General features: G+C 41.4%; 2 protein-coding genes across 7 annotated transcripts; both read left to right on the top strand.

The window, feature by feature from the left end:
* Positions 1-13: 13 nt before the first annotated feature.
* Positions 14-4,996, top strand: ccnp (cyclin P). 5 transcript variants are annotated; one of them, XM_021308777.2, is made up of 9 exons: positions 14-156; positions 597-722; positions 924-1,002; positions 1,321-1,490; positions 1,604-1,702; positions 3,164-3,319; positions 3,470-3,628; positions 3,705-3,883; positions 4,549-4,996. In XM_021308777.2, the coding sequence occupies exons 1-9, from the start codon at positions 103-105 to the stop codon at positions 4,715-4,717; spliced, it is 1,191 nt and encodes a 396-aa protein (XP_021164452.2). In that variant the 5' UTR covers positions 14-102; the 3' UTR covers positions 4,718-4,996. The 5 variants fall into 5 exon arrangements, with proteins under 5 accessions (XP_021164452.2, XP_021164451.2, XP_012738297.2 ...); XM_021308776.2 differs by having other exon boundaries at positions 1,318-1,490; XM_012882843.3 differs by having other exon boundaries at positions 1,318-1,490; positions 3,705-3,879; positions 4,549-4,702.
* A 3,259-nt stretch (positions 4,997-8,255) lies between these two features.
* Positions 8,256-13,603, top strand: si:ch211-132b12.7 (CiPC domain-containing protein). Of its 2 annotated transcripts, none has more exons than XM_036150234.1 (4): positions 8,256-8,505; positions 9,951-10,105; positions 11,885-12,066; positions 12,164-13,603. In XM_036150234.1, the coding sequence occupies exons 2-4, from the start codon at positions 9,958-9,960 to the stop codon at positions 13,148-13,150; spliced, it is 1,317 nt and encodes a 438-aa protein (XP_036006127.1). In that variant the 5' UTR covers positions 8,256-8,505; positions 9,951-9,957; the 3' UTR covers positions 13,151-13,603. The 2 variants fall into 2 exon arrangements, with proteins under 2 accessions (XP_036006127.1, XP_036006126.1); XM_036150233.1 differs by having other exon boundaries at positions 8,258-8,505; positions 12,161-13,603.
* Positions 13,604-14,772: the final 1,169 nt, after the last annotated feature.

The raw sequence follows: 14,772 nt of genomic DNA, 5'->3' as shown, positions 1-14,772 counted from the left end.
CAGGGCAGCGTGGCTCCTTTCTGCCCCCCAGGCCTCCGCTGAAAGCCGCGGTAAGTAGCTGCAGCGGCCCCCGGCTCGGGAACTCTGCCTCCGGCTGCCAACATGGCCAGAAGCGGGTTCTGCGACTCCAAGCCCCTGCTGGACTTACACAAGAAGGTGAGGGATGTGTTCATCAGACCCAACGCCATCAGCTCAGTGTTTAGTCTCTAAGTGCTGTGAAGAATAAATAGCGACCCACTAAATTAACAGCCCTCGTTGTGGAGCAATCTTAAACCTATCTGCCAGTAAAACGAAATATAAGCTCATCATTAAAACTTGTTAAATCAATGCGCCCCTGTCTTTCCAAGACCCGCCATGACATTATTATTTATTTATTTATTTATATAACTCAAAATTAAATTTTAAAGTGGGCCATCAGGGGGAAAGGCTTTTGCTGTGTGATCTCAGGTGTTGGGGAGGCTCTGATTAACATGGCCAGAGCTGCACCCTGAAAACTTCATTAAATGGAGACGATGCTAGGACTACTAGTTAGGCATTCAAAGAAATGTCCATGATCATCAGCATTTATCAGCAGAGACAATCTGTTGCCCCCTAAGGCGGATGAGAGGAGAGCTCCACTGAGAAGTTGGACCAATGCCTGTGGCTCTGTGGATCGCTGTCAGCCTGTGGAAGTGGAGGAGTCCAGGACGGCCCCAGTCAGAACGGAACCAGAGCGCAGATGGGTATGGCCTCCTGTGCTGGTTAGCACCTTCATCCAGCAGCGGCTGCTGTGCGTGTCTCCACAGCCCCTGTTTCCCCCCCTCCCCACACTCAGCTTGTGCTTTGAACCAAACCAGCTGACAGCTTTGTAATCTGAGCAGCCCAACATCCAAGTAAGTTTTTTTTTTTTTTTAGTCATGTGCACGGTGTTTGTTTCCTCGCAGGAAAGGAGGCTATCTACACAAACCGCTGAAGGCATCATCATGGGTTTCCATGAGGACGGCAGGACATGCAAGGCCGGCTGTGCGTTCAATTTTTAGACATTTCCCGAAGCTCGTTTGCAAGATTTGGGTCAAGCTGTCCACCTCTAGGTGTTGGGGAACACATTAGGTCCTGATAACATTGACACGACTTTCCTGTTTTAACTATGAAGGATTTGACGACCTGGTTTCAGTTATGCATTTCACCCCATCAAATGCTTTAAAAAAGATGTAACAATTTTGTAATTTCTGTGTAGGTTGAATTATAAATTAAAAGTAAATAGCCAAAGGCTCCATACAAGAATGTTTTCCCATTTCTCGTTTAAAGAGGTGAAATGATCTTTTCCATCCTGTGCAGCAGATGGCTGCATGGAGACTCCAGTGCTGCTCTACACTCATGGCCTGCAGGGGCTAAACAACCTACATGCCCTGGTTCCTAGCTTACTGAGACACGAAGTCCAGATGGCACTTGAGAAACTGGACCTTATTTGGGATGGAACGTATGCCTGGGACATGTTCTTGTACATGATGGTGAGAATTCGGGCCCCTGTGAGGGCTGGAACAATTGGTTTGCTCAACAGCAGCTGCTATGTTGAAGAGGTGTTTCCCCGGGGCTTTTTTCTGTTCTTTTCTCCACACTGTAGAGAAGTCAGATACGAAACACCTTTCCCAATGCTGACCTCCCCCGCCATTTCACTGATGCTACTCGAGCTGTCCTCGTAGACTGGATCATTCAGGTTCATGTGAGTGTTTGCTTCCTTTATCGACAACAAAAGCTTACCAGATCTTACTCGTAGGTTACCAGCTTCGCATCAATCCAGAGGTATGATTGGCTAACTTTGGTACTTGAGCTGCCGTTACCAGGTAGGTAGAAATATATTCAGTCAGTTACAGTGAAGGTAAACATGTGCAAGTGTAACATGTTGACCTTACAAGTCCGATCCAGGAGTTATGTTGCGTTCCATACGCAGTTGGAACTCGGAAATCCCGGCTTCTGATTGAAAAATCAACTAACGGCCGCTTTTTAAATTTTTTTTTAAGGCTGATTGTCAGATCCAACATGGCAGCTCTGTGCGTCAACAACAGTGAGCTGTGATAAAACATGTTTATTTTATTAAACAGTTGTAAGAGTGTCTAAAATCAATGTTGCATGTAGCGGCTTCAACTCTGATCCGAGCAAATTAAAAGTGACGTTTGCATGTGGAAAGTACAGCTTTTAAAGGACGTCTATAGGAGGTACTATAAACAAAACATCAGCTTTCCTGGCCGTTGCCATAAAGGAAACCTAAAAAAAAAAATGTGTTTTTCATTTTGGAATCCCGACCTCTCCGACTGTATTAACTGGAACGCAGTTCACTCTGGTTTACCCCATTCCCAGCTCCTATTTTCATTTTCCGAGGCAATGGAATGAAACATTAGGACTGATATCAAGGTACCCAGTGGACCAGGCCGTTAGCTAGCCATTTTTTTTTTAAATTTTTTTTTTTTTATTATTTTTTTTGTACTGCAGCAATTTGCTCCTTGAGATTTGGAACGGTGTATTTGTCACTGCTCTTTATTAAGATGCAAACCGTCAGAAACAGGACCTCAGCTGTCGGTAACAGCAAAAAGGCTTAAATCGGAGGCAACAGGCCTTTCACTAAGTTTCTCTGAAAATGTTTCCATGTCCTTTAAAAACAGCAGTACTGGTTTCTCAAGTGTGAGCCACCAGAATCGACATGGACTCCTGGATGGGTGCCAAAAGTTATCAGAAAAACTGAGCACAAGTCTGGTTGCCTATGATTTAAGCCAGTTTGCTGTTCCTATATGCAAGGTGGCCATTTTGGATTTTTGGGTTGGAGATGGTGAGTGACCTTTCCCATTCAGGATTCTGACTTAAAGCGACTTTTTGTTAATTTTTCCCAACTGCAAATTTGTAAGTTTAATGTTGAGAACATGAATAAATACACAATTTACATCACCTATTAATGCCAATTACTAATGTGAGTTATTTCCACCAAAGAGTCCAGTTATGTCTTAGAAAGTCTGTTGCTAACTGAAAAACTTTTAAATTTACTTAAGTGGTAGATTTCATAATGGGTTAGAGAACCACTGATCTAGACTAACAGACAGAAATTGAAGATTTTTGTAAAAAAAAAAAAAAGGACAAACATAAGTTTACCACTGATCTGTTAATAATAAAAGCAGCATTTATTTCCTGTCAGGAACTGCTGCAGTTCCACGAAGAGACCCTCTATCTGGCAATACACCTCCTCAACCGCTCCCTGCGACAGCTGAAGGTGACCACAGCCAACCTGCAGCTCCTTGGCATGGTTTGCCTCTTCGTCGCATCAAAGAAAGTGGAGAGCCTCCTTCCAGAGGTATGCCGTCCCACCCCTGGCCTCTGTGAGGCTGCGGTGGGCTAACATTTCTAAACCGATGGCTCATTGGTTATAAAACTGGCTGGAACCAGAGGCCTGTTTTATTAAGTCTTTGGCTTTTAGTTTAAAATTATCGTGTGACGTTTCCAGGTGTCCGGACTCCTCAGCTTGATGGATCACACTTACACCAAACACCAGCTTCTGCGAATGGAACGTAAAGTTCTGTGTGTGCTCAACTTCGATCTGTCCTACTGTCCCCCGCTGTACTTCCTCCTCCTGTTCGCCTCCGTCGCTCGCTGTAGTGCTGCGGTAAATCCCACATCCTGTCATCGCAAACCTGCTGTTTGTGTGTCGGTGAAGTCTGAAGTGTCGCATACGCCTCTAGGTGGAGTGGATGGCTCGTTATCTGCTGGAGCTGTCTCTGCTGGAGAGCCAGTGTGTGGTGTTTCTGCCCGTTCAGCTGGCAGGAGCAGCCCTCTGCTTGGCCCGCCAAGTCCTACAGGAGTGTCCGACGGCAGAGGGAGAGGCTGCCTGGTGTCTGGCTTCAAGCATCCATGTTGGCAGGTGTTCATTTTGTCAATATTCTATTATACTTCTTACACACACTCTCTTACTAGGACTGGGCGATACGGCTTCAAATAAAATCTCTTCTATTTTGCAAAAATTCGATTAATCTTTTTTTTTTTTTTTTCCTGCTTTTCTTTCACGAATACAAATTAAATACATTGTTTTAAAACCTTGCTTATATGCTAAGCATTTCATCTGGGAGTTGCCCTGAATTCAAAGTGCAACGAAATACAAGCTGTGAAACGTGCTTGTGAAACAGGATGACGACCCTGCCATTGTAAACAACGAAAAATATAACTGTTTGCTGCAAGTGGGATTGCACAATGATCTAAGAACTGGTTTCACTTATGTAACTTAAACTAACTTAAAAAATAAGTAAATGAGGAACTTGAAGTGCCTCGTATTATGATAAAAAGTTTACCCTTTACGATATTTTGACTGCATATTTTCCTAAACATGTATTTAGCATTGCAAGCTATTATCTCCATGGCAGCCCAATGAGTGCATTGGCAAAATAAAATCCAGATTTTTTTTACAAATTAACTATTTAAAAAAATGTAAATTGGAATAAAGTGATTTATCGCCCAGCCCTAACTCTTACTTTTTTTTTTTTTTTTTTGCAATCGTTTGTTCTAAATTGACTTGTCATGCTACTTTTTCAGTGAGCCTACTCTGCTGAGGATCATGCATATTCTAGCTAGTGCTGCAGCCAAAGCCAGCTCCCGAGAGACCTGTGCTTCTTTTATTAAATTTTCTTCCCCAGAGACATTACAAGTCAGTAGGCACCCAGGTCTGAACAATGCTGCCGGTCTCCTGGGTGGATGCAGTTGACATGTCTCTCTTGGACACAATGGGTTCTCTGCCTAAGCTCATATGGGGCAGCAGTCAGAAGTGTGAGAAATTTCATGTTGTTGACAAATTGGCAATGTCTGCTAGCATGTGATTTGGCTAAGAATGTGGCAAACCTGTTTTATAATCTTACCTTGCAGCCAATTTAGAAAATACTTGAGTTGTATCAAAGTGTCCTTGTCTTATCTATTGTGGAAAGGATGTGAGCGGTCTGTCAAGTCATTTGTAATATTTTTAATGTAAAATAAAGTGTCTGCTGCAATTTGACTTTTTTGCGTTAGGGTATTTTTTTTTTACATTTATATACAACTATGCCCAAATGTATTCATTAAGTTTAAAATTATTCAAGTTTTCTTCTGACTGGAAGTAAGGTTTGAGTGATCCGGCTGGAATCCCAGCTAGAATCTCACAGCTAATCATACAGGTAGCTAAAGATCAAGGTGATGGTAAGTAGGCCTTCCAGCCTCAAAGACTGTAATAGTCTAAAGTTATATTTTATCTCTAGAAATTCCTGACAAACCGCTGGGCTGTAATTTGGCATATTTTGTTTTATGCATCCAAATATGGCGGGGGTATCAGGTTTTATAGCATTTACTGTGCAGTATCTCAAAAGTGTATACACTCCTTGCATTTTTAGAAAATATTTTCATGGGACAACACTGAAGATATGTTACAACGTAAAGTAGATACTTTACAGCTTGTATAACCCAGTAAATTTTCTGTTCCCCAAAATAACTTGATGCAAATCTATTAATGCCTAGACTGCTGGGAACAAAAGTAGATTCAGCCTGAATTTAAAATGTCCAAAGTGTGCCTGATTAGCCATGTCCCCTACCAGTTTCATGTGATTAGTTAGTGGTACAATGGGACACAGGTGTGTTTGGCATTTTCACTCTCAACGAAACAAGGTGGTCAAAATGACACAAAGGAGCAGCAGTACATTTGTACAGTAACAACAAATATGTAGAATTATTAGTCCAGAGTGCCTCAACATATATACAATGGAAAATAAATGATCAGTTGTTTCAACTGCATCACAAAAAAAACACTTTATTCAAAAACTATTTTGGAATTGAAACAAAGTTATTGGACGGATAAATTCCATTCAAGGTTTTAAAGTGAATCTCTTTGGCTTTCTGAGCTATTCACTGCGCTATTTATAACTTGTCCCTAGTTGGTAGAATTTCTACATGGAGTCATGTATGAGGTATTATCCAGTGTGTGTGTGTTTAATGATCTTATTAGGTAGTTTAGAGTCCTTGATGGGACTCTATTTCCAATTAAGCTTTGTGGTGAACAAGGAACAATAGCTATTTACATAAAGTGCAAGTTCAAATGGAGGTCGGAGGAGCAGTGTCTTCTCCAGCAGCAAAACGGCAAGTGATGTAAACAGGCACATTAAATACTGACTCAATAAGTGGCTAAAACCACTAAAACCCTCCCAGGGGTGTACATGTTGTTCTAAGTATAAAAACTATCTAAAACCCTCTAACCATAAACACAACCATAATATCAAGGCATTTTTTTGAAACGGTGATTCTTCTGTAACATCCTGGCAGGATTACTGTAACTCGTTCTATCTTGGGGATAGTGAGGCATCCACAAGGCGCCTGCAGGTTGTGCAAAATACTGCAGCAAGACTTTTAACCGTAAAAAAAAAAGGTCTCTTTATTGGTTGCCTGTAAGTTTTAGGATCAGTTTTAAAGTTCTCTATTTGCTTTTAACTCTTAATAGTTGAAGACTCTTCTTAAAGCACACCTGTTTGCGGAAACATGTTTACACATCCTAAGAGGTTGAGTCTATTTTTTTCATTACTTTGTAATTACTTTTAATTGTAACTATTTTTTACATTTCTATCTGATTTTTCTATTTTAACTTGTCTGTGTTTTACTTGTCTATTTTAATTTCACTGTTATTTTCAGTTGTATGTGCAGCACTTTGACAACCTTTGTTATTTGAAAGTGCTTTATTAATAATGTGGGTATGGTATACTAAAAACCATATAAAACCCCAAGCTATATACATAAAATCCTAAACCAAACACCAAAGATAAAGGCGGGGTCATAGACATAAAGAGTAGATGCCTCATTACCTGCTGGAGCGCATCCTGCGTCGTCGCCATATTAGATGGGTCTCTCCTACTTAAGGTTGGCACAGGAGTAAACACAGAGGAAGCAACTTTGACTGGATTTTCCAGGCCTTAAGAAAAACTGTATGTATGCATGTGTGCATGAACAGCACACAGAATATGAAGAAATTATTGTTGGTGTGTGGAGAAGGCTCAGGATTGTACATGTGAGAGAGAGTGAAATTTAAATGAACAACTTGTTTCTTTACTAAAATGTAGAATACATTTATCAATATGTAATACCAAATGTATTTGTTTAAGAGCATAAATCAGTATTTCTGCATGAAGCACGTATTTATTTACATATTTAATAATATGCCATACCACATGTCTCTCACTTTCTGAATGGAGTTACTGAAATAAGCAATATGTTCAACAGCATTTTAAAAAAAATACATTAACTTAATATTAAATATCACCTTGCATATTAAATTTCAATGTACATAAAGTCATGCATAAAAGGACTAAAGGGGCTCTATCTGCCAAACGGGTTTCTCCTGCAGGCTATCAAAATTTAACCACTCTTTGACATGCTATATGCTCCCATATGCCTTGTTGCTCTCTTTTTTTCTCTGCACATAATCATCAGATACTGAGAGCTTAAAACATGCTTACACTGAGCTTTTTCTTGTGATTTTACATCACAGAGTAATGAACAAAACAACTTCAAACTTGACGGGGGGATTGTTACAGCAAGATTACAGAGTTCTGACCAATGCCAGGCAAAACAACATGAATGCAAATCAAAGTAACTAATCTCATGCCAGGTCTTTCAATGAGAATAGTGTGCGTCCTTTTTTATTGTTTCAGGACAAATTATAAAGTCAGCACAGTTGAAGAAAGACTTGCATATTTGAATTGGTGTTAGAAAATGCTGATTTTGCTTTTGAACTGCAGTCCTCTGGTCATCAGATCTCCACTGAAGACCACTCTACGTGCACTATTATCTGATTGGCTCTTGTAGTTGTCTTATTGACCAATGAGCGTTCTGCCCACGTAAAAACTGTGTAGTGTTTTCTCTGCCGGGCTGTCTAAACGGGGACAGGCAGCTGTTTGAATGTACAGTGACAGAGACGAAGATTGTTTTATGTTTTCTTTCTTTTTAACATGATTTTATTTAGAGCCCATGTAGGATTGAATGACATAACCCATCGCATGCCACTTTTCCCCATCATGTGAAAACGGTGGCGTCAAGTTACCCACAATAGCGGCTGCATTTCAAAACAAGAGCCTGAGATATTCACGTTTTTTATGTAACTCCTTACTGGATAGTACAATCTGTTGCCAGCGACAATAAAATTCAAGAAAGTTTACCAGAATAGTACATTTTATTACGAAAACCTGGCTGTTGTTTATGCGGTTTGAGGTCTCGCGTGTTTTAATTTTTAAACTAACCGGATGTTCTTTAGTTAATCTCACCACCTTGATGGCAGCTATCGCGGAATCTATCACAGCCCGTGTCTGTGTAGTTTATTACTTTGCTTAGCCTATGTGACAAAGAAAGGTACATGCATTTAGGGCCGTAAACCCGACGCTTGGCAGCAACATGGCGCTGCTGGCCAGCCTGTGTGTCGGCTCGGTAAAACTGACCTGAAGGGAGGAAACCATTACTCTGACATAATCGACTGTTTTACAGCCGAAGGTAAGTTCAGGGGTGCTTTTAGTAGAAGACATGCGATATTACCACTGTTCACATATTCTTTTAATACTCTGCTGTGACGTTTTGCCTTTGACAAGGTTGGGAAATCCATATTGCGTCTTAATATTTACATTTTCAGCACGGCACTATGTATACATGAGAGGAAGCGCCTGAGAGGGCTGGTCAAGTTTAGTATTACATAACATGGCAGCGGCTGGGAGGGTGCGTTTTTGAGCTGATGAGATTGGCGTGGTGCGTTCACGGAACCTCCGCCATCCTGGACACGAGTGTAACATTTTAAAATTCAGTTTCCCGTAAGTAACGGATATCTGGAACATAGCAAATATATATATGTATGTATGTATATATATATATATATATATATATATATATATATATATATATATATATATATATATATATTTAGCTGACCATTTAAATGTTAGGCATACAGGATTTCATATGCTGTTTTTTTTTCTTGCTAGGAAGAGTTTTTTTGTTTGATTATCTTGAACTCCTTCCTTCCAGGAGTACACAAGGCCAAGCCCAGTTGTTAGATTTGTTAAGCTGTTTCTTTTTTTTTTTTAGATTTATTGCTGGAAAAGGTTAAATGACTTTCAGGTTTGCAGGGTGTGTAAAGTAAAATTGCTGAAACATTTGGAAAGCTGAATTGTTGATCCGTGTGCTTCAACTTTTCTAGATGGCCTTTGTTTAGACTTTTCCCACCCTCAGCACTCATCGTGGCAATAAACCAATTAAGGTAGCTAAAAAAACAAATCCATGTGGAAAATGGACAAGCTGTATCAAAAATGTGGGTTGGCCGTTTGATCTCCCTCCACAGCAGCTCACTGTACTGTAGGTGCAGGAGATGTTGTCCTGTCAAAATGCTCTGTTAAACTCAGCTCATGAAAATCTTGTAAGTCATTTTGCAGCAAGCATTGGTTTGAGTCAGCGTGCACAGGTTGCCACTGTTAAAAAAAACAACAACCCTGAGGGCAACTCCGAGTGTGTCCTTTTTATGTGGATCGGCATGTGGAGAAAATGTTGTTGAAGCACCGACAGCAAAGTAAGTCAGATCAGTACAGGTTCAGGTACGCAGCAGAGTGCCCAGTGCAGGAAATAGGAATAGCTGCAGGTAGTGATATTTTCCATAGAGACGTGATAATAGCTGCCCTCTGTGGTTTTACGATGCCGTTTGCTGCTGAAGGAGAGAGGTAAGTCAACACAAAAGCCTCTATTCAACTACCTTACTAATCTCTTTTTCAGGTTATAAACGTCTAACTGTACGTTTCATCCCTATTAAAGTATCTATGAAGCATTTGGTTTTGAATACTTTCCCAGCGTGCAGCCAATCATATAAAGGATGTAACTCGGCTTTTTCACTTGGCCTTTTTTTTCTTGTATCATTTGACAACCAGACTAAATATCTCTTTTTTTTCTTTTTTTAGGGCCGTCATGCCTAAAGAGCAGCGTTTCTTAAGCAAGAATGCTAAAGACAAGAGCAACAGCGCAGCCATGCTGGCGATGCGCGACACTAATGATGCGGATGATCGCAACAGAAGAAGCTCCCGCTGCAGCTCAGAAAAAGACTCTGGGTTTTCTGGTGAGTTAAACTTACTGTGGCAAATGACTATAGATAGCCTTGATAAGCTCTCTAAAAGTATTTAAGCATATAAATCAATCTCGTAATCTAGCAAGAAATTAGCTGGAAGATCATCTCTTTATCTTCCCATTGGATGATTTTCAGGTTAAATTTAAAGAACCAAGGAGTTATATCTTAGATTAATGCTTATTTATCATCGTTCAAAAATAATTGAAGTTCAGCTAGGTGTACAAAAATCACAAAATTCTGGATTATATTATTTATCAATCGAAACTATGTCCTAATCATCTACTTAGTTGAAAGAGACACAATAAAGCAAAATAAGATGGAATCACCATTATAAAATATGATCTAATCTCATTAAAGTAAAATTTTTGGTTTATTAGTTTAAGTTTCTTAGCCTCTCAGGAGATCTTTTACAGTAAAGTATTCAGAGTTTGGATTCTTAGCTCTGATTAGAATGAGAAAAGCTGTAGAATCGCTCTTAGTTTGTCAGCTTATTGGACCACCACTAAGAAACCATTGAGCGGCTTACCGTGTGGTCCAGAATCGGCCCGTCGGCTCACTAGCAGAACCAGGAAGTATCAGCAGAACATCAGTCAGCCTGGCCAGAAGGAAACTCGGAGTGGGAGGCGGTTGGTTCTGATTTAGTTCGGTGGGCATCGTGGAGTTAGAACCGCATGACACGAAGGAAAAACAAGACAAAAATGGCAGGAATGTTACTCCAAATAAACACGTATGTCACAAGCAGATCTTGGCAAGATGACTGGGGCTCTTGTTGTCTTAGTATTGCAGACGTTCTTGCTGTGTGTCTTAGATCCCTTGCTTAGCCCAACAGGAGATAGAACCATCACAAGGTGCCAGTTAATGAACGGCAGACGTGGGATAATGCGTGTAAAACATCACATTAAAGGTATATAGCCAAAAAGACCAGAATCCAGTTGATTATGATAAAATAAGGCTTTATACTTCAGGTGTCCGTCTAGATAGTGTTTTTGAGCCTAAATAGAACCCCAGTAACGGGCGCAATGAGCTGACATAAACAGATTTGGCGCCATCTACTGGCAGTACAGCAGAACTATCAGAAACTAGATGGTGGCCATTGAAGCAGCTACTAAATAAGTCCCAACCAAGCTGAACAGTCATACTGTTCTCCCAGCGCAACTCAAGTTTTATCCCTCTTGGAATCAAACATCTTCTTGTGCCTTTTTGCACTTGATCTTGGACTTTTCTTTTTTTCTCTCGCAACTACGCTGGGAGTTCCACACTCACTCGTCTCCATTGGGAGACGGGAGGGATTTGGATGAAAGTAGGTTTGTGTATATGTTTGTGTTCACTACGTTACTTTAAGTCCATGCCTTTTCCCCAAATGTCTGATGTAGGTTCTGCTGACGACAACCACCTGAATTTAAAATAACAAAACCGTTTCTTTTGTTTGCAGTTTTTATTATTATTTTGCTTCCTTTTTGTGAAAGCTCCCTTATTTTCCTAAAGAAACAAAACAAACAAAATAGTAAATTAATTCTGTAAGTTTAAAAATTCTTAAACTGTACAGATTCTAATGGAGATTTGACACTTAAAGCAACCATTTGATTTTAAATTAAGAAATGTGACAACCGTGCATCGGTGCTGGTAGTACATGGGACGCTGCAAGAGAAATCAATGAAAACGAATGCAACACATCATTTTTCACAGATTTTCACAGGAAAGTCTGTTTTCGATGTCGTGCCGCTTTGTGTGGAAGCCTGTTAGCCTGTCCTGTGTGCTGTGACTCTACAGAGGGCTCTGACTGGCAGCAGACCGATGTTGAGGACCAGAGGAGCAGCCAAAGTCAGCTGAGACGGACAGACCATGCAGAGGCTCCGCCCACAGGCCAGTCCAAAGCACATAGCAACAGAGATACCCAGAATCCTACTATGATGCCTACCAAACTGGCCCAGCCTCTCGTCTACATAATCAAGGTAATTACACTCAAGCCTCCGCTCGTTTAACCCTGGCCAGGCCGTGCATGTTCTTGAGCATCATAGCTGCTTTCTTCTCTGTGCTTTTTGCCAGCAGCCGGCCACAACCCAGAAAAGAAGTCAGCCGCGCGCGGATAGTAGCATGAGGACAGGCAGCCATGCTGTTTCTTCGCACATGATCCTCCTCCAGCAGCCAGGCTTCCTGCCAGCGACGCTCCAGCTCCGCAAGCCTTTGACCCGGACTCCCAGTGTCGCAGAAAGCAAAACGAGCAGCGCCTACTTCCCCATTCTCAACTCTTACCCTCGCATCGCACCGCATCCTACCAAGAAGCCGCCCGACAAGGCTTTATCTAACCAGGACTCCCAAAATCTGAGCAAGAGGATATGCACTGAACGTAGACCTGCGGACGCGTCAGCAACTAGCGGTGGGTTGGGGCAACACCGTCACCCACGACCTCAGCCGACGGTCCCAAACTCCGTCCCGTTGAGTTCCTCATCGAGCAGAAACGTCTTCAGCATTTCCTCCACAAACCTTGGACCTCCATCCATCTCCAGCCCGCACAGCACCTCTTCCTACCCTCCAGAGGGAGGAAGCCGTCGGAACGTCACCGCTAGTACTCGCCGTCGGCAGTTCCTCAACACGGTAGAACTTCTCAGACAGTCGGGCCTGTTGGACATTACGCTGCGTACGAAGGAGTTGCTCCGCCAGAGCAGCGCCACTGAGCAGGACATCTCCCAGCTGCGTCAGCACACAGAGCTGCTCTGCCAGGCGGTCAGCAACCCTGGCCACAGCCCGCATGGCGACGCAGCTTGGGAACATGTGTTCCAGGCCATGGTAGAGTCTGGTAGCTATCCCAACCTCAAAACGACACACGAGTCCCAGAACCCATCACATCTAGCTCCAATTAGTCAAACGCAAAGTATTTCTTCAGGGAACATGAAAATACGGCGGCCTGCCGAAAGCTCCTGCCTTTTTACCGTCGGTTCAGAGCAAGCTCAGGTGAAGCAGGACAGGGAGGTCGAGACCAGTGAAAGATCCGAGGGCAAAGTAGCCTTTGTGTGTCCTGACAGTTCTACTGGTTAGGACAACGGTCTGTGCCTTCAGAGACTGAGATAACTAGTCCTGGCTGCTGTGCCTTACCTACTCACCTTTATTGCCATTTTCTGCCTTGCCTCACAGACTGATTGTGGTACATTTTTAAAGGGTTTGGATTAATTCACCTAACTAAAACTGCTTACCAGGTTGTGAAATATTTCAAATTGCGAGATCAGAAATGACCAAAAAAAAAAAAAAACAACAACAGTGTTTTAAAGGTAAAAGCTTTGTTTGCAAGCTGTAATTTCAGCACATTTATGGCTTTAAGCCCCTAGCACATGAGTCTAAGTTTTGAACGGCACGCTAGTTAGATGTTAGCCTATTGGTCCAATGGAAAAAAAAGCTCTAGGTGGTGCGGGCTTTAATTAAGCCTTTCCAATCCATTTATATAAAATAAATCCCCACACTTGGTCCTCAGGGGACACCATCATGCATTTTCTACACATTTTTTTTCACGTCTAATTAAATTACTGCCTCAGAATGTCGTTAAATTCTGCAGAAAAGTGCTAATGTCTCATTAATTTCCTCGCTGTGTTAGAGCAGGAAAACACCTTAAGCTTCCAGAGCTGCGGGCCTCAAAGGCCGGAGTTGGAAACAGCTGATTTGTTTTAGCAGTGGGCTTGGCATCGTTTCTGAGCTGAAACTTCATCTCTGTTTTTAAATAGACTGAGAGAAACAATCACACTTTTTTATTACATTGTATTCAACTCACAGGATCCATTCTTTGTTGCGGTTTAGTGTCATTCAGCTGTAGCTCCCCTCTAGTTTCTCTCTTCAGTAAAACACACAAAGCCACTTGACACGGAGTTGATTTATGACATGCTTGTTAAACGGCACCAGAACTCAAGGGATGGATCAGTCTAGTGTCTGCACATGACAACCTATAACCCATTTTAAATCGGACCTTTAGGCACTTTGTCAGCAACCCGTTCACTCACCTTATAGCTAAAATCTTGGTAAAGTCCAACATTTCTGAAGATGTAAATTTGATATATTGAAAAGAAAATCAGAATTCCCATATAGCAGTTAAATTCAGTAGCTAGATTTACTAAAGCTTCATGCATTTTCAGGTCCTATAATAAGGGATTTTGCTTAATTCCTGAGGATTTTTTTAAGGGCATTCCTTTCCGGACACTGTTTATCTCCGATAAGTTTGTTTTTTGTATGTGCTTTTTTTCCCCTGCTTCTCAAATCTTCATAAAAAGATTCTTTATGTTGTTAAATATATGATACACTGCATGCCATGCTATGATATGCTAAATATTTAGCTTTCGGGATACGATTGATTGTGGGAAAAAAAACATTTTATGGCCCACAAAAAACCCCAGAGAACTGTTTCTCCTGCCCACTTTAAAAGGAAAACCCGGTGTTTCTTATGACTCACCATGTGGTTTAAGACTCACGCACAGTACTGTCTTTTCCCTCGTCACCTGAATCCAGCGTTGAATGGTCCCTGTGAAGTATCTCTGGTAAAAATCCAACATCTTGAGTTTACTGTAAAGGTTTTGGCGTTTGGAAACGGATCCAAAATAATCCATCTAACTTCAATCTAACAGTATAGTTGCTATTCCTGACAAACTCAATTTGTTAAAAAGAGAAAACTTGAGGTA

This window comes from Fundulus heteroclitus, chromosome 18 (assembly GCF_011125445.2).
Source record: "Fundulus heteroclitus isolate FHET01 chromosome 18, MU-UCD_Fhet_4.1, whole genome shotgun sequence".
Lineage (NCBI taxonomy): Eukaryota > Metazoa > Chordata > Actinopteri > Cyprinodontiformes > Fundulidae > Fundulus > Fundulus heteroclitus.
Note: the sequence above shows the minus strand (reverse complement) of the source record. Positions and strands in the feature narration are given on the sequence as shown.

What these genes read in the sequence shown, in the direction of transcription:
- si:ch211-132b12.7 (XM_036150233.1), top strand. Translation starts at nt 9,958, where the DNA reads ATGCCTAAAGAGCAGCGTTTCTTAAGCAAGAATGCTAAAGACAAGAGC. An exon ending in AAAAGACTCTGGGTTTTCTG is followed by an intron (nt 10,106 to 11,884) that starts GTGAGTTAAACT and finishes GTGACTCTACAG; the next exon opens with AGGGCTCTGACTGGCAGCAG. An exon ending in CTCTCGTCTACATAATCAAG is followed by an intron (nt 12,067 to 12,160) that starts GTAATTACACTC and finishes GCTTTTTGCCAG; the next exon opens with CAGCCGGCCACAACCCAGAA.
- ccnp (XM_021308776.2), top strand. Translation starts at nt 103, where the DNA reads ATGGCCAGAAGCGGGTTCTGCGACTCCAAGCCCCTGCTGGACTTACAC. An exon ending in TGGAGAGCCTCCTTCCAGAG is followed by an intron (nt 3,320 to 3,469) that starts GTATGCCGTCCC and finishes TGACGTTTCCAG; the next exon opens with GTGTCCGGACTCCTCAGCTT. An exon ending in TCAAGCATCCATGTTGGCAG is followed by an intron (nt 3,884 to 4,548) that starts GTGTTCATTTTG and finishes CTACTTTTTCAG; the next exon opens with TGAGCCTACTCTGCTGAGGA.